This window comes from Mobula birostris, chromosome 6, assembly GCF_030028105.1.
Source record: "Mobula birostris isolate sMobBir1 chromosome 6, sMobBir1.hap1, whole genome shotgun sequence".
NCBI classification, from domain to species: Eukaryota; Metazoa; Chordata; class Chondrichthyes; order Myliobatiformes; family Myliobatidae; genus Mobula; species Mobula birostris.
Window position 1 is genome coordinate 86,279,619 of NC_092375.1, and position 22,933 is coordinate 86,302,551.

The window sequence follows — 22,933 nt, forward strand, 5'->3', positions numbered from 1 at the left end:
AAATGCTTCAAATTTGTAAAAGTTACCATTTATTATTTATATATATTCAAAGCTTGATGCATTCCACACAATATACTTAGCAGTTCCCTCACCAAGAAACTCAAATAAGTGTGGTGTTCTGGACGTGTTGGATCAAACTAAGGTATTTGTACCCTGGTGCTGAATATGTAACCAGCAGCCTTTCACTACAAGTGGTTAAGTATTTTCTGGAGGCAATTATCAGACTGTAGTAATTCAAGCAAACTGTAGGTTCAGTGATGATTCAGTTTATTCAGGACTCGGACATTTTGGTGCCAGCAACACTGATGTCAGAATTTCCTATAAAAAAAGATGATAGTGAGTGGGGGTCAGAGTAACCTTCTGGATTGATTACACTGATTCAATATGACAATTAAATAAAATACTAATGATTGGGTACTCTATATTTACTGACATCTTTTCTCTTAAAAAAAAAAATTGGCCATCAGTGCTGATGCTTCCAAATATCATCTACTGCATATTTTATAAAAAAGACAATCAAATACAGACATTTTATTCGCCATATTTATAAAAACAGTACCTCAGTCTATAATGTGCAGTACAAACAGATATCTCACTGAAAAAAAATGAGTACAGACTTCTGTATGCTATTAATCAGAAACACTGAAAGATGTCAACTGTTCAATGAGAAGGAAAGAGGTTATGGTTAACCATTTAAAATAACTAGTCATACCCATGTCTATGGTATAGAACTTGTCAAGCCATGACAGACAAGAATATTAAGTTCTCAAAGTGAGCTGTTACAAACACAAAGCAAAACAAACCACTACAGAATACTACCTCCAGGGAGAAAAGTACAAGTATTTTCTGGTACCATAGCATAGATTAGCAATATGTTCATCAAAACTTAAGAAACCTTCAATGTTTTGGTTTAGTAGTCTAGATTCCTGTTCTGAAGGTTACGTCACGTATGTAAGCCAGCGCTGAGCAGTGTGGCTTCATATCCATGCCTTTGTACATAATGCTGTTGCACATACTGGAAGGTTAGAATCCTAGTGGGTAGAGTTAACAAACTGCAAGGGTAAAATCCCTGATGGGAGTTATATACAGGCCTCCAAACAGTAGCCAGGATGTGGGCTACAAATTACAACAGGAACTAGAAAAGACATAACAAAGGCAATTTTGTAATAATCATTGGGAGGGGGGTGGATTTCAATATGCAGGTAGATCGGGAAAATCTGATTGCTGGATCTTGAGAAGGAATTTGTAGAAGGCATACGAGACAGAATTTTAGAGCAGCTTGTGGTTGAGCCAAGCAGAGGAATAGCAATTTTGGATTGCATGTTATGTAATGACCCGGATTTGATTAGAGAACTTAAGGTAAGGAACCTTTAAGAGGCAGTGATCATAATATGGTAGAATTCACCCTGCAGTTTGAGAGGGAGAAGATAAAATCAGATGTATCAGCTTTACAGTGGAGTAAAGATAATTACAGATGCATGAGAGAGGAACAAGCCAAAGTTGATTGGAAGGGGCCACTAGCAGGGATGATGGCAGAACAGCAATGGTTGGAGTTTCAGGGGGAATTTCAGAAAGCACAGGAAAGATGCATTCGAAAGGGGAAGTAGTATTCTAAAGGGAGCAGGAGGTAACTGTGGCTGACAGGGGAAATGAAAGACAGCATAAAAACAAAAGCACGAAATATAGCAATGTTCAGTGAGAAGTAAAAGGATTTGGAAGCTTTTAAAAACAACAGAAGGCAGCTAAGAAAGCCATAAAGAAAGAAAAAAAAGATGAAATAAGCTGGCCAATAAGAGGATATGAAGTTTTTTTCTCAAATATATAAGGAGTAAAAGAGTGGGTATTAGACCACTGGAAAATGACACCAGAGAACTAGTAATTGGGGACAAAGAAATGGGAAGTAATTTGTGTCACTGTGGAAGACTAGCATAATGCTAGAATGTGAGTGTTAGGGAGCAGAATGAGTGTATTTGCTATTACAAAGGAGAAGCTACTTTGGAAGCTGAAAAGCCTGAAGATAGATAAGTCACCTGGACAAGATGGACTACATCCCAAGGGTCTAGAAGAGATTGTGGCACTACCAATGATCTTTCAAGAATCACTGAATTCTTTAATGGTTCTTGAGGAGTGGTACCAAACTGTTTCAGTCTCTGCCATTATTTGGGTTCATCAGATGGGTGGAGAGGGGGAGCTTGTTACATGGGCAACAGCTTGCTCTCTATATCGTACTGCCCAGGCTTGTGTATCTAGACAGTTAGGATGCAATATCCATCGTCAGCTCTGACTGATGGAGACCCTCATTTCACCTCTACTGAGGAATGGAAAGTTGCAAATGCCATTCCACTCATAAGAAATGATAAAGGCAGAAAAAAGTAAATTATGTGCCAATTAGCCCGACTTCAGTGGTTGGAAAGATGTTGGAGTCTTATTAAGGATGTGATTTTGGGGCACTTGGAGGCACATGATAAAATAAGCCTGAGTCAGCATGATTTTCTAAGGGGAAATCTTGCTTGACAAATCTTGGAATTCTTTGATGAATTAACAGGCAGGATAGACAAAGGAGAGCCAGTGGATGTTGTTTATGTGGATCTTCAGAAGGCCTTTGATAAAGTGCTGCACATGCAGCTGCTTTACAAAATAAGAGCCCATGGTATTACAGGAAAGGTATTTGAATGGATAGAAGATTGGCTGACCGGCAGGAGACAAAAAGTGGGAATAGAGGGGGCCTTTTCTGGTTGGGGTATTTTCTGCTGGTGACTAGTGGTGTGCCACAGGAGTTGGTGATGGGACTGCTTCTTTCCACGTTGTATATGGACGTTTTGAATTTACGTAACGATGGCTTTGTGGCCAGGTTTGCGGATGATATGAAGATAGTTGGAAGAGCTGGTACTGTTGAGGAAGCAGGGTGCCTGCAGAAGGACTTAGATTGGGGGAAATGGGTAAAGATGTGGCATATGGAACATAACCTAGGGAAGTGCATGGTCAAATATTTTGCTAGAAGAAATAAGGGTGTAGACTGTTTTCTGAATAGGGAGAAAATTCAATAATCAGAGATGCAAAGGGACTTGGAATCCTTGGAGAGGATTCTCTGAAGGTTAATTTGCAGGTTGATTTGGTAGTGAGGAAGGCAAATGCAATGTTAGCATTCATTTCAAGAAGACTAGAATACAAATGCAAGGATGTAATGCTGAGGTTTTATAAGGTATTGGTTAGCCTGCACTTGGAGTATTGAGAGCAGTTTTGGGCCCCTACCTGGGAAAGGATGTGTTGGCATTGGAGAGTGTACAGAGGAGGTTCATGGGAATGATCCCAGGAATGAAGGGGTTAACATATGAGGAGTATTTGATGACTCTGAGACTGTACTCGCTGGAATTTAGCAGAACGAGGGGAGATCTCCTTGAAGCCTATTGAATATTGAAAGGTCTGGATATAGTGGATCTGGAGAGGCCATGTCCCATTCCGACATATCGGTCCATCGCCTTCTCCTATACCAAGATGAAGTCACCCTCAGGGTGAAGGAGAAACACTTTATATTTCATCTGGATAGCCTCCAACCTGATGGTATGAATATCGATATCTCCTCCTAGAAAAAAATTCGTCCCCTCTTCCTTTAATCTCCACTCTGACCTTTTACCTCTTCTCACCTGCCCATTACTTCCCCCTGGGTCATCTCCTCCTCCTCTTTATCCTATGGTCCACTCTCTTCTCCCAGCAGATTCTTTCTTCTCCAGTCCTTGAACTTTCCACTCACCCGGCTTCACCCATCACTTTCCAGCTAACCTCTTTCCCTCCCTCCACCTTTTTATTCTGGCATCTTCCCCTATCTTTCTCAGTCCTGAAGAAGAGTCTCGGCTCAAAGCACCAACTTTATGTTCATTTCCACAGGTGCTGCCTGACTTGCTGAGTTTCTCCAGCATTTTGTGTGTGTTGATGTGGAGAGTATGGTTCCTGTAGTGGGGGAGCCTTTGACAAGAGGGCACAGCTTCAGAATTGAGGGGCATCCATTTAGAACAAAGATGAGGAAAAATTTCTTTAGCCCGAGGGTAGTGGATCTGTGGAATTCTCTACCACAGACGACCTTGCAGGCCAAGTCATTGGGTATCTTTAAGGCAGAGGTTGATGGGTTTGGCATTAATCAAGGTGTCAAAGGTTACAGGGAGAAGGCAGGAGAATGGGATTGAGAAGGCTAATAAATCAGCCATAGTGGAATGGTGGAGCAGACTCGATCGTCTGAATAGCCTAACTCTGCTCCTTGGTCTTGATGTCTAATCTTTGAAAACTTAAATAGTGCATCAGTTTAAAATTCTGAAAAGATGAAATCCAGTACTGTTTCAAACAAGCAAGGGGCACTTTGTCATATTACATTGTACTTTTATCAGCATTAACCCAGTACAAGAACTTCTGTAGGTTCAAACTTCACATAGATAAGAACATTTAGTATGAAATATGAAGCAGGAAATGTCAGAAAATGTTGTCCTTTCAAGTGAAGTGTCAAAATGAGGACTTATCTACCCTCTCAGATGAATATAAAATATCTTGAAGCATTATTTAATGATGATCAAGGAGTTCCCCAATGTCCTGGCCAGCAATGATTCCTCAGCCAACATCCAAATAGATGATCTGATTATTTAATAGAATAGAAAGTAATGCTGGAAAACACTCAGCAAGTCAAGCAGCATCTTTGGAAAAAGAAACAAAGTTAATGTTTTAGGTTCAAGATCCTTCTTCAGAAAGGTGTACCATATCAAAGTCCCAATTCATAATCAATGTAACTCGTCTGCTACAGAAAAGAACAAGTATACAAGTATTCACAGTTAGTTTTTGTCATGATAAAGCAATCTAAATTGATAGGAATTCTAGACAGAATGGTACAAACATTTACTGTTAGCACAGTGCGCATTATTTTGCAATATATTAATCAAATCTTAAACCTTTGATACTTTCTTTGAATGGTGTACACTTCGGTTCTGAAGCCTATGTACTGTATACCTGATACATAGAAGCAAGTTAACTGTTTCTCTTTCCATAAATGCTCCCTGGCTTCCTGAATGTTTCCAAATATTTTATTTTATCTCAGACTTCCAGCATCTGCTGTATTTGATGATCCAGTCATTTATTTCACTGTCTTTTTTAGGATCCTGGTGTTGGTAAATTGACAGTCACATTTTTTTGCATTACAACGATACTTGAAGAACTGCAGCTGTAAAGATGTCCTGAGGTTGTTAAAGGCACTATTGAAGTGCAAACTCTTTCTTTCTCTTCCCATTGCAAACAAAGCATTTGCCTCAGTACAAGAACCAAGTTTTGATAGGTACACTTACTAACAAAATGAAGGCAATTTAACTAAAGACAAACTTGTTTTAGTTTGTAAAAAGTAAAATCTTAAACATAAATAAAACATCAATAAAATTGAAACAGTGCACATTCTGTGTACATACTACATACTTAAGGCCACATTTTCCTCTTTCATGAATAAAGTTAATTTTCTTTATTTCGATGTTTTTTAGACCCAGCAAAAAAATAGTAGGTGTGCAGATGATTTCATGTAAAATAGTTAATGGAACTTAAGTGGCTATTTCGGACAAAATAAAGGGTCCCCCATCTTTTCACAGCCAAATGGCAATTGAGACGACAAATATTGCTTGTTTTTAACTACAGAGTATGTAAATCTATTTTACATATAAAAAACGAGCATGATGTAAGTAGATGGAATTGTGTTTCAATGACTAGGACACATTGTCCTGATCAGCAGACGCATAGGAATGCAAATATTTTCAAACAGATCAGCAGATTTACAGCAGATTAAAAAGGTGTCGCCAACCATTACAAAATTTAACCACTGATAGAACCTGGTGGGGACATAATGCTATGAAAAGTTCCTCAAGCAAACATCAGAGTAATGTTCTCCCTTCATATGTAAATCAAAGACATATATAGATAGATTTAAACTGGGTAGTTGTTAAATTTTAAAAATTGCATTTTGAGACATATTAAGAAGGTAACAAGAAAGAAGCACACTAATACAAATTGCATTGACATCACAGAGCAGGGTTCCCAACCTCTTTTATGCCATGGAGTTCTACTATTAACTGAGGTATCCATGAACACTTGTTGAGAACACCTGTGCCAGAGTAAGAAAGCGAGGTTTGGGTCTGAAGCTGCAATGCATTTGGAGGTTAATGAGGGCCAGGTAAATAATTTGAGGAGGTCTGGTATGACAACACCTCATGTTCATTGCTGCAGAATTTTGATTATTCCCAGTGTCATTTTTGAAATGCTCAGTGTTAAAATAAGATTAATACTTTCATCAGTCTTCCTCTGTTACTTATACATTTTACGCTCTTCACACACTCAGGAAAATATGACCCTTAAGGCATTGTGTTAAGGGAGACAACTCTAAAATAACTTAAGAATTTTGTCTATCTGGATTTTCCAAAAGGAAATATTGCTTTGCTAAAACAAATCGAGACAGGGAGGGGAAAAATATCAGCTATAACCAGAAAACCATGAAGATTCTGCTGCCGTGGATCATACTGGTGCAGTGTGAACACCATCATGAATGAGATGAAGCATCAGTTTTCTTCCCTCTTCATGTCACTGTCCCCGTCTTTCATTTTCTGCTCTTGTATCTTATTTCTTGTAGATGCTGTAGAAAAACATAAACAGAATGAAGAAATACTGCTCAATATTGTCCATACTAAACCAATTCCAATAATGGGTGACTTCAATCTACATGTAGACTGGGTGAACCAAATTGGTAAAGGTGCTGAGGAAGAGGATTTCTTGGAATGTATGCGGGATGGTTTTTTGAACCAACATGTCGAGGAACCAACTAGAGAGCAGGCTATTCTGGACTGGGTTTTGAGCAATGAGGAAGGGTTAATTAGCAATCTTGTCGTGAAAAGCCCCTTGGGTAAGAGTGACCATAATATGGTGGAATTCTTCATTAAGATGGAGAGTGACATAGTTAATTCAGAAACAAAGGTTCTGAACTTAAAGAGGGGTAACTTTGAAGGTATGAGACGTGAATTAGCTAAGATAGACTGGCAAATGACACTTAAAGGATTGACGGTGGATATGCAATGGCAAGCATTTAAAGGTTGCATGGATAAACTACAACAATTGTTCATCCCAGTTTGGCAAAAGAATAAATCAAGGAAGGTAGTGCACCCGTGGCTGACAAGAGAAATTAGGGATAGTATCAATTCCAAAGAAGAAGCATACAAATTAGCCAGAGAAAGTGGATCACCTGAGGACTGGGAGAAATTCAGAGTTCAGCAGAGGAGGACAAAGGGCTTAATTAGGAAGGGGAAAAAAGATTATGAGAGAAAACTGGCAGGAAACATAAAAATGGACTGTAAAAGCTTTTATAGATATGTGAAAAGGAAAAGACTGGTAAAGACAAATGTAGGTCCCCTGCAGACAGAAACAGCTGAATTGATTATTGGGAGCAAGGACATGGCAGACCAATTGAATAATTACTTTGGTTCTGTCTTCACTAAGGAGGACATAAATAATCTTCCAGAAATAGTAGGGGACAGAGGGTCCAGTGAGATGGAGGAACTGAGCGAAATACATGTTAGTAGGGAAGTGGTGTTAGGTAAATTGAAGGGATTGAAGGCAGATAAATCCCCAGGGCCAGATGGTCTGCATCCCAGGCTGCTTAAGGAAGTAGCCCAAGAAATAGTGGATGCATTAGTGATAATTTTTCAAAACTCGTTAGATTCTGGACTAGTTCCTGAGGATTGGAGGGTGGCTAATGTAACTCCACTTTTTAAAAAAGGAGGGAGAGAGAAACCGGGGAATTATAGACCGGTTAGCCTAACGTCGGTGGTGGGGAAACTGCTGGAGTCAGTTATCAAGGATGTGATAACAGCACATTTGGAAAGCGGTGAAATGATCGGACAAAGTCAGCATGGATTTGTGAAAGGAAAATCATGTCTGACGAATCTCATAGAATTTCTTGAGGATGTAACTAGTAGAGTGGATAGGAGAGAACCAGTGGATGTGGTATATTTGGATTTTCAGAAGGCTTTTGACAAGGTCCCACACAGGAGATTAGTGTGCAGACTTAAAGCACACGGTATTGCGGGTAAGGTATTGGTGTGGGTGGAGAGTTGGTTAGCAGACAGGAAGCAAAGAGTGGGAATAAACGGGACCTTTTCAGAATGGCAGGCGGTGACTAGTGGGGTACCGCAAGGCTCAGTGCTGGGACCTCAGTTGTTTACAATATATATTAATGACTTGGATGAGGGAATTAAATGCAGCATCTCCAAGTTTGCGGATGACACCAAGCTGGGTGGCAGTGTTAGCTGTGAGGGGGATGCTAAGAGGATGCAAGGTGACTTGGATAGGTTGGGTGAGTGGGCAAATTCATGGCAGATGCAATTTAATGTGGATAAATGTGAAGTTATCCACTTTGGTGGCAAAAATAGGAAAACAGATTATTATCTGAATGGTGGCCGATTAGGAAAAGGGGAGGTGCAACGAGACCTGGGTGTCATTATACACCAGTCATTGAAAGTGGGCATGCAGGTACAGCAGGCGGTGAAAAAGGCGAATGGTATACTGGCATTTATAGCGAGAGGATTCGAGTACAGGAGCAGCGAGGTACTACTGCAGTTGTACAAGGCCTTGGTGAGACCACACCTGGAGTATTGTGTGCAGTTTTGGTCCCCTGATCTGAGGAAGGACATCCTTGCCATAGAGGGAGTACAAAGAAGGTTCACCAGATTGATTCCTGGGATGGCAGGACTTTCATATGAAGAAAGACTGGATGAACTGGGCTTGTACTCATTGGAATTTAGAAGATTGAGGGGGGATCTGATTGAAACGTATAAGATCCTAGAGGGATTGGACAGGCTAGATGCAGGAAGATTGTTCCCGATGTTGGAGAAGTCCAGAACGAGGGGCCACAGTTTGAGGATAGAGGGGAAGCCTTTTAGGACCGAGATTAGGAAAAACTTCTTCACACAGAGAGTGGTGAATCTGTGGAACTCTCTGCCACAGGAAACAGTTGAGGCCAGTTCATTGGCTATATTTAAGAGGGAGTTAGATATGGCCCTTGTGGCTACGGGGGTCAGGGGGTATGGAGGGAAGGCTGGGGCGGGGTTCTGAGTTGGATGATCAGCCATGATCATAATAAATGGCGGTGCAGGCTCGAAGGGCCGAATGGCCTACTCCTGCACCTATTTTCTATGTATGTTTCTATGTAATTCATATATTCAATAATGGTATGATAGTTAGGGTGAGAATTCATGATCTGAATCTTAGAGCATCATATTTATTTACTGATGGAGTTGACACTCATTGGCACTGCTGAAAACCTACACAATTATGTTTTGTTCAATAGCTTAACAGTGATGGAGATTGGTCATATTGTTCTGATAATCTACAATTGCAAGAAAATGTTTGTGAACCATTTGTAATTACTTGTTTTTCTGCATTAATTACTCAAAATGTGATCTGATTTTCATCTAAGTCACAATAGTGGACAAACAAACACACAAACAATTGTACTTTCCATGTCTTTATTGAACCTATTATATCATCATTCATAGCCCAGGCTGGATAAAGTAGGTAGACCCTTGTATTTAATAACTGGTAGACCCCCTTTTAGCAGCAATAACCTCCACCTAACATTTCCTGTAGCTGCCGATCAGACTCATACAATGGCGAGGTGGAACTTTAGACCATTCCTTCATACAAAACTGTTCCAGTTTTTGCCAAAGCATCTCAATTGGGTTAAGGTCTGGACTCTGCCTTGGCCATTCCAAAACAGAATTTTCTTCTTTTTAAATCATTCTGTTGTTGATTTACTTTTGTGTTTCAGATCATTGTCTTGTTGCATAATTCAACATCTATTAAGCTTCAGGTGATGGACCGGCTACCCTGACATTCTCCTGTAGAATGTCTTTGATACAAATTTGAATTCGTTGTTTCTTCAACGATTGCAAGCACTCCAGGCCCTGAGGCAGCAAAGCAACCCCAAGTCATGATGCTCCTTCCACCATGCTTCACAGCAGGGATGAGGTTTTGGTGTTAGTGTGCAGTACCCCTTTTCCTCCAAATATAGTAGTGTGCATTTCTGCCAAAAAGTTCAACTTTTGTCTCATCTGTCCACAGAACATTGTCCCAGAAGTGTTGTGGAACATCCAGTGGTCTTTTGTAAACTTGAGATGTGCAGCAATGTTTTTTTGGAGAGCAATGATTTCCTCTGGGTCCTTCCATAAACACCATTTTTCTTACAGTGGACATATGAACAGATTTATAACAAGTTCCAGAGATTTCCGCTAGTTTGCCTTTTTTATAGGTCAGGGCACCTCTACCACCCACACATATTACCCCAGAGGTTCACATACTTTTTCTGAACCTAGATGGATTGTTTAAATGGTGTACTCAGTATTGATGAGAAGTATAATTGTTTGTTACTAGTTTAGGCAGATTGTGTTTGTCTATTATTGTGACACTGATGAAGATCAGACCACATTTTATGAGTAATTAATGCAGAAAACCAGAAAATTACAAAGCGCTCACATTTTCTTTGTAACTGTAGTTGATCATAATAAAGTACCCCCATTGTTTTGAAGGAGGATTGAGTCAATCTAACTTAACTATTCTTTCCTAATGTTATCAGGAATTAAAAACTGTTAATTTTCTGTGCATCTTGTTACATAACTTCAGTCTCTTGTGTTCCAAACATACCTTAGTCAACTCATCCTCTCAAATACTTCCACGTAACTTCTACAACAAGGGTTAAAAGGGCAGGGGAAAAGAATCAAATGGATGAATTAAGAAATGTGACGGACTGAAATAACAAGATTAGTTAGATAAAGACAAAGAAAACACAGTGGCAGCATTAAAACAAATGCTAAGTGTGCATTCCACTCCACAGTGTGAGAAATAATTTGACAAATATTTCCAAAAGTATTAATAGAAATTGGTAAGCAAATGGACTTTTGAACAAACAAAGTGATATAACAAATGTATTATAGAGATGAGCATGAAGATAAGGAGTAGAATGGTAGTAATAGAGGGAATATGTGTTGTAGAGAGGAATAATGTAGGTAAAGAAAGGACACGTAGATTGTTGAAGATGAAAGGTATAAAAGGGTTTGTTGCATTAATATATTTTTTTGAATTATAGGAAGGAAATGTGCAGACAGATCTGAAAGATCTCCTAAAATATTTATTTTGTTATCAATACTTGGGACCTGAATGCCACCTGAATTCTTTCCTCCCCTTTGAGCGGTCATGGGTGTGGTTCCTCAGGATTCTACGGGAACGTTGTACTGTATATTTTCAAAGAGGCTTGAGCACATCCTTAATTTTTTTCCTCTGATCTCCTGGTAATCTCATGATCACGCTATATTTGCTGGGGGACTTCCTCTGTTACATTAACACGATTTCATGCACTTATCCAATTTTATACATCCCAATCATCATTACTCTATCTCATTCATGAGCACAGAAAACTTCATTATCAAATGCAATGTTAAATTCAGAAAATACATTAAACTTTCCTTCCATTCAAGTATTATTCCCTTAAAATTAAGGTAACCCTTCTCAAATCAATTTTTATTAATTCCAGATTCAGAAGCAAACATTGACTGGTTAGTAGTTTTACATTATAGTTAGATGTTTACAATTATTTCTGAGGAAAGCTCCACATCTCCCTTTCTCAAGTTCAGGAGGTGACAAATTGATCGGAACGAGTAGAAACCAAAATTATAATGCCTGCAGGTAAATTCATAAAATTTTTTAAATAGCGAGCCATCTGTCACACCATATCTGTTCAGACAGTCCAGAATGCTCTAAGATAGGCAAGGCAACTCTATCCTGTAAATCATTCTGGTTTCCACAATTATTAGCTTGAGGAAAAAAAGAATAATTTAAGGGAAAGAGTTGAGCATCTCAGAAGCAGATGCTCAAAGAGCCCGAGTCAATACACAGAAGAGATCCAGCACCCTTGAATCTCCATAACCAATGAGCAAAAACCTTATTTTGCAATTCCTCTCATGGCTAACATAACTACATTTATGCCAACAACTTTAGTGAAATGTTAAAACACTAGTGAACACAGTGTGAATGCATAGCATTGTGGATTAAGTACAAAGAATGCAAATGAAGAGCTAGTTTGGGACTCTTGTGCAGTATGTTATCACAGGAACAAACACAGTCATGCAGCTTAGTGACACCATTGCTAGCATATCCTGAGGTTAACAAGGAAGAAAACAGCAATTTATCTCAGGAGTTTAATCAAATGCATATTTCTTTAGTTGTTGAAAGCTCTCTTGGCCTTCCCGGGAATATATTCTAACTCTATCTCATGTGCCTTGTCTCAAATGCTGGCAAGGAGTTGTTATCAAATCTCTTCCAAAATACAACACAAGAGGAGTATTCATTGTAGTTACAGGAAAGGACTGAAAAAGGCCTGAGGCAAAGTCCTCATATACATCTTTAACATTCTGCAGTGGTTTCATAGAGTAAAAAGATGCTTACACGTGGCAAGACAAAATCTAGGATCACTAACACAGAACTTCCTATAAAAATCTAATGAAGAATTCAGGGGAAACTTACTTATTCATAGAGGTAATCCAAATTGCAATGATGTACACAAGAGGCAAAAAAAAACAAGAGGTTTACTGATGGGAGGTAAATAGAATGACATTTGACTTGTGGAGTGTGAGCTGGGATTGTTGAAGTTGCTAAAACTGTAGATGCTGGAAATGTTGTGGCCTGACTTGCAGAGTATTCCCAGCACTTCCTGTGTTTACACTGAATATATTGCTACCTTCTTCATCTAGAAGCTAGGTACAACTGGAAATGCAATTGGTTTAATATTGTCACTTGTACCAAGCCACATTGAAGAGTTTGTCTTGCATACTGTTCTTACAGATCAAATCATTAAACAGTGCACTGAGTTAGGTGGTTAATCAATTGATTGGTTGAATGCTATTCCATTGTGTGAATGCTCAAACTAATTGACAAAAAATAAAGACGTATGCACTAAAGTGAAAGTGGACTCTAGAGTCTAAAATGCCAGAGTTCATGTGAGATTCAAGAATAATTTCAGGTTTGCTATAGTTCAGCTCTGATATTTTCCCTAGAGAGGACAACAGCTTTCAGAGCTACAGGTGCATTAAGCCCTAAAACACAGGAGCAAAATTAGGCCATTCGACCAATCGAGTACCGTCATTAACAACTTGCTGTACTATACTTGCTAGAATGTGCTGGAAATATCCTTTGAATAATGATGTGATGAGTGAAAAGTGAATTCACAACCAAACAAACCAAAGTGGTATAGAAATAAAGAACAGGTCTAGTTGTTAACTTGATAATTAAATAAAAGGACCAGCTAATACAGGTGATGAGACATACATAATTAAATTATAAGCACAGGATATCTGTATTGTAACACAAAAAATCTTTCTATCCTTTATAGTATGTTCTGCTCCATCTACAACTCATCTAACACAACCTCAATCTCTCCTTCCTCCCTACTATAAGAGAGTGACATAATTATAATTGGTGCAAGGCCAGGCCAGGTCCTTCATTTGGAAGAGCTAATTTGTAAAGCATCAAACAGTGTTTCTACTTAGGTGATGAGGATATGCTAACTTGAGCTACCTCAAAATGCAGAAGTGCCAAACTTCTCAGAGCCATAGCTTTCCCAAACCAATTACCTGTCATAAAATCTCAATTACTGTAGTGTTTCACTTTGGTAAAAATAACGTGCCAAAAGAAACATCCTTCCTTTGATCTTACTAATGTTTAGTCAGAACCAGGAATCATCACCATTATCACCCTACATTCCAAAGACTGGGTTAGTTGGTGAATTGGTCACGTGGGTGTAATTGGGTGGTGTGGGTTTGTTGGCCCGTGCTGTATCTCTAAATAAGATAAAAATAAGTATCCCAGGGCAAGCTTCAAAGAGTCAACATTATCAAGGCTGAGAGCCATGTGCCGGTCTAAGCTGGCTAAAACATGACTATTTTTCAAATTTGGATCAGACAGGGCACCAAAAGATATCTCATGTCTTTTGGCTCCAGTCAGGGTTGGATTGCCCATGGCAGGGTCAGGCTGATTTTTGATAGGATCTACTACTTTGTGGTTTAAGGTTTTACTGTGCTTGTTCTTTCTGCAGAATATAAACTTCCTGAATACATTGTGGTGTGCTAGTTTTAGCAAATTTCAAATTAATTCTCTATGAAATGTGATACAGATGTAGGCACTATGCAGAGTTTCTGAGGTAAGAAGGCCTTAAGGTCATTTCATTATCACCACCTATGTAGGCCGAGAACATGAGCCATGGGAAATGAAATTTCATAACCAAGTACTAAGCATCAAGTCACATTTATGGCTTGGGCATTTAGCAAAAGCACTTACTCATTTCAGCAATCTTCTGCTGCAGTAATTTTGATTCCCCAGACAAGTGTTTGCTGAAAGGCAGAAAGGAAATAAATATAAACACAGATGAGTAATTATCTTAATGCCAATAAATCCCATTGGTAAAATTCTGCTGACATAACCTGTGATTCTGTGTTGCCCTTGGACTCAAATGAAATCGTATTTGTTTTTGCTGCTTCCTAATTGATGTGAATGGAATAGTGTTGGTACCTTCGTTGCTTACCTGCCATCAGCTTCATCCTGTTCATCCATATCAAAGCGAAGCCTTTTCAGTGGCTTTGGCACACTCCCCATGTCCCCAGCCCGCTTTAGGTGCCGATCGCTGCAACTGACCAGCTGGTTGATCTTCTGGAATTTCTCTGGTGTCTGCAATAATGGTGACAATTACTGAACAGATCACAGGCCACTTTGGTGATGGGTGATCCGGAGGAGGAGCAAAGTTTTACAGAAGTAAAAAACTTTTAACACTATGTTCAACTTTGCGTCCTTGATGTATTTTAAACAAAGGAATGATCCCCTGACAAACCTTACATGCCTACCACTATATTATGTGATTGGCAATATAAACCAAGTGCAGTTAGCCAGGTTTAGATGGGATAGACAACACCATTTATTGGCATGTTCTTGATTACCCTGGACAACACTTATTTTATTTCTGTTTAATAGTACACAGCTTCATTATCATTCAGTCACAGGGAGCACAGAAAGAAATATTCCATTTATCCTCTTGAAACTATGGCTCACTGATGACCTGATTGTAAGCATATATATTTCCCTCATATTCTTTAATATCTTTGCTATTAGAAACACTCAGATTTAAAAATAACTGCTCTTGTATCAATTCCCATTTAAAAAGATGTGCCTTGTATTAATGTTGACTCAGACATCATCTGAACTGTTGTTTCATTGCTAGAATGAAAATTACACTTCCTAATTATTGTTACAAGAAAGAAAGAATCAAATCATTACTGAATATTGCTCAGGGTTAGGCTTCAGAATGGAATTCCAATTTTGCCAGAATCAGGCTGGCTTATTAATGCACTAGATGTCCACCTAGAAATAGTGTTCATACAATGGAGCCCTCTGTTGATCGGGGTCAACCACAGATGTTACGCCCCAGCTGTCTACGTGATATGCTAGCCAGGGCAGTGTGATATGGAGAGCATGAAGCAGACATCCCTTCACCACACAGCTGATAAATCCAAAGAAAGGGCAGAGACTGAACTATTTAGCACCAGCAGCATTGCAGGAGTTGCCAGTCAACACTGAACTCAACATAGGACTACCTTAGGGACTCCAGGCCTGGATTTTTCCTCAGGTTTTAGTCCTGAAGACTTCCTCATGAGTGGGTAGAACCGCAAGGCAGTGGAGGTTTGACATTAGAGTTTTCCTTCTCCTAGATGTGCTGCCAACCATGGCTGATAAGCCCCATCTGCCTGAAGCGACTTATTTTAAGATGCCAGTAAAGAGCCTTTGCTTCTTCTCCTGTGAGTAGAAACAGTTCCACTGGGCTTAGTAGCTAAGACACAAGTGAAGGCCGGGAGCTGGACTTTGTTGTCAGAGGCTATTTGAGGCAAACACCATTAAAAGGTAGTGGTAGTTTATCTCCACTACCACCCTCAGTTATAACAACTTTAAGGAATTATTCATATAGCATGTTTACTGAAATAGCCAACGTGAAATCATAAGGGGTCACAGACAAATCTTATGCACCATGTCTGAATGATATAACAAAATAATTATGTAGTAATAGTTGAGCTCAATAACAAGTCTAAAGCATTGGGCTCTAGCATATGGAAACATTCTAAAAATATTCAAATTTTTAAAAATTAATTCATAGATTTTTAATGTTTTAGTTAAACGAGTTCCACATAAAACGTAGATTTACAAAGCATTACTCACCCCAAATGGTTCACCAATAGACACCAAGATTCTGTAAAATCAAAGAGATAATCACTAGCGATAAAAATACAAATATTGTGACAAAATTATTGGAAGTATTCAGACAGTCTTAAAAATACAAATATTGAAAAGAGGGCACAGGAAAATGACATTTATACCAAGCCATTTAAAAAAGGAACTCCAAGTGTCATCTAACCAGGACTTTGCACAGCTAGAACTTTGCAGTTCTCTAAATATAAATGTCAACATTCTATTAGACTTTTACTTAAATCTGTATGAAGCTGTGACATTTAGGGTTCTATGTACAAGGACCCTGAACCTGTTTGGACTGCTACAGGTTCTAGTCACGTACAGCACATATAAGACAGTAGGGAAAACAGGACATAGAACAGTACAACACAGTACAGGCTCTTCCACCCATGGTGTTATGCTGCCCTTTAAACCTACTCTAATGCTTCCCTCCTGCACAGCCCTCCAATATTCCTTCATCCATGTACCTATCTGAGAGTCGCTTATATGTACCTAATATATCTGCTTCTACAATACACTCACCACTCTGTGCAAAAAAATCGTCCACTGGCATTCCCCTATACCTTCCTCCAATCACTTTAAAATGATGCACAGTACTGTATTTGTCAATCTGGAGAGGAGATCAAGTTTGTAAATCTGGCTAGAGCAAAGGGAAGAATAAAGACCCCTATCAGAATCAGGTTTATCATAACTCACGTACATCATGGCAGCAGTACAGCGCAATGCATAATATCACTACAGTACTATGCAAAAGTCTTAAGCATGCTAGCTATATACAGTATAAGTGCCTAAGATATACAGTACTGTATTAGCTGTTTCTGCACTGACAAAAAGTGCTGGCTGTCCACTCTATTATTGCCTCTTGTCATCTTACACACCTCCATCAAGTCACCTCTCATCCTCCTTCGCTACAAAGAGAAAAGCCCCGGCTTGCTCAACCTTTCCTCATAAGACATGCTCTCAAATCCAGGCAGCATTCTGGTAAATCTCTGTACCCTTTCTAAATCTTCCACATCCTTCCTAAAATAAGGTGACCAAAACTGAATACAATACTCCAAGTGTGATCTAACCAGTTTTATCGAGCAGCAACTTATATTGTGGTTCTTAAACTCAATCCCCTGACTATATCATATCCTGCTTAACTACCCTATCAACTTGTATGGCAACTTTGAGGGATCTATGGACGTGGATTACAAGACCCCCCCCTATTCCTTCATACTGCTAAGAATCCTATCATTAACCCAGTACTCTGTCTTTATGTTCAACCTTCCAAAGTGCATCACTTCACTTTTCCAGATTGAACTCCATCTGCCACTTCTCAACCCAGCTCTGCATCCTATCAATGTCCCATTGTAACCTACAGCAGCCTTCAGCACTATTGACAACACTACCATCCTTTGTGTTTGGTAACTGATCTTTCCATTTCCTCATCGAAGTCACTTCAGGGGTCCCAGAACAGACCCTCCAGGTAGAATACGCTTGTCCTATTACCACTCTTCTCTGGGCAAGCCAATTCTGAATCCACAAGGACAACTTCCCATAGATTTCACGCCTCCAATGAACCTGCCGTGGAAACCTTGTCAGATGTTTACTAGAATCCATATACACCATATCATCTGCTTATCTTCATCAATTTGTTTTGTCACTTCCTCAAAGAATTCAATCAGACTTGTGAAACATTGCCCACCCCTCACAAAGCCGTGCTGACTATTCTTAATCAACTTACACTTCTCCAAGTGCTCTTAAATCCTGTCTCTAGCAATCTTCTTCAATACTCTGTTCACCACTGACATAAGACTCAGTGGTCTATAATTCCCAGGATTATCCTTATTTTCTTTTTTGAAAAAAGGAATAATATTTGCTACCCTGCATTCTTCCTACATTCCTATTATTCCTGTGGCCAGTGAAGACACAAAGATCATTGCAAAAGGCACAACAATCTCTTCCTTGGGGTAATCTGGGGTATATGCCGTCTTTCCCTGGGGGTCTCATCTATCCTAATCTTTCTCACAAGTTCAAGCACATCCTCTTTCTAACATCAACAAATTCCAGCATATGCTGTCCTCATGTTTATCAAGATCCTTCCCAGTGGTGAATACCGAAGCAAAGGGCCTTTCCTACCTCCTCCGACTTCAGGCATGTTTCCTCTTCTATCCCTGATTGGTCCTACTCTCGCTCTAGTCATCTTTTTGTGCTTCATATACATGTAGAATGCCTTGGGGTTTTGCTTAATCTGACTTGCCTTCTCATGTCCCCTTCTCACTCTCCCAAGACCCTTCTTAAGGCTCTTCCTGCCTGTGTTACAACTCTCCACAGCCTTGTCTGATCCTTGCTTCCTAAACTTTAGGTATGTTTCTTTCTTCCTCTTAACTAGATGTTCCACATCTCTTGTCAACCATGGTTCCTTTACCCTACCATCCCTTCCCTGCCTCAATGGGACAAAGCTATACAGAATCCTATGTAACTTGCACATTTCTATTATGCATTTACCTGAGTACACCTTGTCTGAATTTACACTCCCAAGTTCTTGCCTAATAGAATCATAATTCACCCTGCCCCAATTAAATATTTTTCCATATTATCTGCTGCTATCCCTGTCCAAGGCTATGGTAGAGGTCAGTGAGTTGTGGTCACTGCAGGTTCACTGCTTACTACTAGATCCAGTATGGCCTCTCTAGTCAGCCTGTCCACATATTGTGTCAGGAATCCTTCCTGGCCACACCTAACAAATCCTGCCCCATCTAAACCTTTCACACTAAGGAGGTGCCAATCAATATTAGAGAAGTTGAAGTCACTCATGACCACAAGTCATTTATTTATGCACCTTTCCAAATTCTGCCTCCTGATCTGCTTCTCAGTGTCCAAGAATTTCAAAAAATGTTTATGAAGCCAATTAATAACATAGGATTGGGGAAAGGGCTAGATGTAGATCTTGGTATGGAAGTGAGCAGGAATTGATTCATGTTAGGAAAGTAGGACAGATAAGCATTTAGGATGGAGAAAATCCTTTCTGAGAGACAATGTGCAGGAGTGATAAAACCTTGTAATCGAATGTACTTCCTTACCAACAATCTATGTTCATCTTAGCTTTTGCTATCATCGTTCAACTCCAAACCCTATTGCGGTCCTGATCCAAGAGTGACTGTCCTTGACATTAAGCCAGCATTTAGTATCAAAAGGGGGAAAAGTAACTTCTATAAGAGCCATTTCTTGCACAAAAGATGATTCTAGTTCTGAGAAGACAATCATCACAGCCTCAAGACAGGTTCCTAGACCCAACCACCTCCAGCTGCTTCATCAATAATGTTCATTTCATTATAGGTCAGAAGTGGCAAATTTTGTTGATGTTAGCAAACTATTCCATTCCACTTGCAACTCCTCAGTAAAGGAAGCAGCCAATGCTTTCAGGTAACAAGACCAAAACAGCATTCAGTCAATACAAAAGTGCCAGGTAATAGCCATCTCAAACAAGAGTGTCTAAACACTTAACCTTGATAACGAATGGCATTAGCATCACTAAGTCTTCCGCCATTGATATCTGGGATGGAGGTCACCATTGACCAGCGACTTAATTGTAGCAGCTCCATAGATCGTGTACTATAAGAGTAGTTCAGAAGCTGGGTTTTCTGTAGTGAGTAACTCATCTCCTGATACTCTTAGGCATTACCACCATCCAGTAAGAGCATAATTTGGAGCATAATAGAATACCCTCCACTTGCTCAAAAACTCTCAAGAAAGTTAACACTATTAAATAGAAAGTAGTCCACTTGATGGGCACTCCACCCACCTCACTAAACTTTCATTCCCTCTGTCACCAACATATTCTACAATGGTTGCAATGTATTTCATCTGCAAAATGAATTGCACTCCCAATCTTGCCACCTCAGCTATCAAAAAGGACAAGGCAGCAGCATAAGGCAACACTAGCATCTGCACGTTCCCCTCTCATCCCTTCCGTTCTCTGTAGCAGTCCATCACCTCCCTCGGTTCCCCTCCTTCTTCACTTTTCCCCCAAGGTCCACTTTCCTCCCTTAGTAGATCCCTTCTTCTTCAGCCCTTTACCTCCATCTATCACCTCCCAGCTTCTTACTTCATCCCCCTTCCCTGGCCTCACCTTTCACCTGCCAGCTTGTATTCTTGCCCCTCTCCCAACTTATTATTCTGGCTGCTTCCCCCTTTTCTTCCCGATTCTGATGAAGGGTCTGGGCCCAAATCATCATCTATTTCTTCCCCTCCACAGATGCTGCCTGACTTGCTGAGTTCCTCCGGCATTTTGTGTGTGTTGCTCAAGATTTCCGGCATCCGCATCTGCAAAATCGTGTGTTCTGTGTTCCGACTTCTGTGCTTATACTCTTTGTAGAATAGGAAGAAATTTATTTGGACCCCATTTTAATATTCTAGGGTCATCCATCCATTTCTCTATACCTCTTCTGAAATTAAGAGGCCAAAATATATCGTCAGCAAAATGTGTTGAAGTCACAGTCAAGTCTTAGGTAGTCTTAGCCATTTTATTCTCATCACTCAAGTTCTTCTGGTTTTGTCACTTAATACTCTCTTCTACTTCAACTGTTTCATAAAACATTTAAAACATAATGATATGCTCCAGTCTGCAGTGAGACAACATCAGTGTTATGCAGTAGGTTTCTCCTAGGCTGCTAAAAATTGGACAGAGTCAAGGGGAGAGGAGATAGGAGTTAGGGAAGGATATTATCGCTGAGGCAGAGATTTAAAGGGTGTAGAGTAGCAACAGCATTTATTGCAGGGATAGAGCCACAGCAGTGACAGTTGCAGAACAGAGAATGCAATGAAAGGCCTGTGGTTCAGTACTTACTTCACCTCCACAGATTGGAGGGAAGTGAAATATTCATGTAAAGCAGTATTTTGTTTGAGAGAAAGAGAGGGTTAAAGAAACAATAATAGGTCTGAAAAAATATACTGCAACACACACAAAATGCTGGAGGAACTCTGTAAGTCAGGCAGCATCTATAAACAAAGAAATAAACAGTCAGCATTTTGGGCTGAGACCTTCAACAGGACTAGTAAGGAAGGGGGTGGATGCCAGAATAAGGAGGTGCACAAATTGACAGGTGACAGGTAAGACCAGCTGAGGGGGAAGGGCTTGTGTGGAGGAAGGGGATGATGCGAGAAGCTAAGAGGTGATATTGAAAAGATCAGTAAATAATTAGATTGAAATAAAGAACAAAAAAAAAACACAATGAAAATTTTGGGAACATCCTATGAATCTCCAAGTATTCCAAAGATGATAGAAAAGTAAATTTAAGCACATTTTTGATATGTGGATGTACTGGGGCAATGATATTGGTGGATCTCATTTAATCTGGACTGGGGTATAGTCAGTGTAAAAGGCAGACAGGATACAAAATTCCTAAAATGTTCTTGTGACTCTCTTCACAGAAGAGGAAAGTTATACCAGCGTTATAGCCAAGGCAAACAAGTGTGAAATGTTAAATGGATAAAGATGAAAGAGTTTGTCATCTTTTAAAATGGATGAAATGCATCCCAAACTGCTAAAAGAAACATCGAAGGAAACAACAGTAGCTCAAGACTGCAAATTTTCCATCCTGGCTACAGGAATGGTGTCAGAACTGAAATGAATCAGCATGATCAGCGATAAACTGAATTTAGATGCTAGCACTCTTGTTTGCCCACTGTGCATTGTAAGTAGCCATTCATTTGAATAGGTTGCTTACAGTATATTGATTAAAAAGATAAATGTAAATTGCATTGGTATTAGCACTCAGCAAGCACTGCCCTCAGGCTGCTGATTCATTATAGGCCTCTTGGTTCTCCACTTTGAACACTGAAAGACAACTGCAGTCTGATTACAGGGAAACTGATGTGAATCTCTGACCCTTGCTGGCATTCTGTAGCAATCAACTTCCCATGTCTCGGTACGAGGAGGCTGCCTGCAAGCGTTGGTGTTGCTGTTGCCCGGACAGGAACAAGTGGTGAGTAGCCACTCACTGCTGAGGTGCGAGGCTCATGGTTGCAACCTATCTGGCTTAGTGAGGGCCCCATGTGTTGACAGGTCATGGGTCACCTGCTGGATGTGATGGAAACTACTTTCAGATTGCTATCATTGAGAAATCTTTGTGCTGTGCAGAGATGTACAGTCACACAAAAAGAAGGGAAAGTCAGTAGTCCCCATATTTGTGGTAAATGACAGCGTGCTGGGACGCAGTGGCTTCTACGGGGTCAATCAAATGTGTTATTGTCTTTTTAAATTTTTTTTACAACTGCAGAATTCTGCTGGACATGAAGAACTTAAAGTACTGCAGGTCTGTCCCTTCAGCAAGTTGCTTGTTGGTGGAAAAACTGAAGGAGCTGGACTTGGTGCAGACCATGATGCTGCCTGTAAATGAGGTGTGCAGTCTAAAAGCGAGTGATAGTCTCAGTCGCTTTTCTTGTGGTGGCAGGACCTTATTGTACATTGGTGGTGTGGAACATTGCAAGTCCAAGTACTGGCGCGTGGCAGGAGAGCTGTGTGGCTTCGATCATAGCAAGGACTAGGCCTCAGGCCTCGGTGTTGCCTGTTTTGCAGCTTCCCAGGAGGAGTCATTGGAATCGGGCG

General features: G+C 40.0%; 1 protein-coding gene across 2 annotated transcripts in view; it reads right to left on the minus strand.

Moving 5' to 3' along the window:
• Nucleotides 1-28: 28 nt before the first annotated feature.
• The window catches only part of rb1 (retinoblastoma 1), a 243,514-nt gene continuing 220,609 nt past the window's right edge, over nucleotides 29-22,933 (minus strand). For both annotated transcript variants that reach the window (XM_072260793.1, XM_072260794.1), the window contains 4 exons: nucleotides 16,312-16,342; nucleotides 14,633-14,775; nucleotides 14,389-14,441; nucleotides 29-6,646 (listed from right to left, as the gene is read on the minus strand). In XM_072260793.1, coding sequence (XP_072116894.1) covers nucleotides 6,573-6,646; nucleotides 14,389-14,441; nucleotides 14,633-14,775; nucleotides 16,312-16,342 — 301 coding nt within the window. In that variant the 3' untranslated portion in view covers nucleotides 29-6,572. The remainder of the gene's footprint in view (nucleotides 6,647-14,388; nucleotides 14,442-14,632; nucleotides 14,776-16,311; nucleotides 16,343-22,933) is intronic.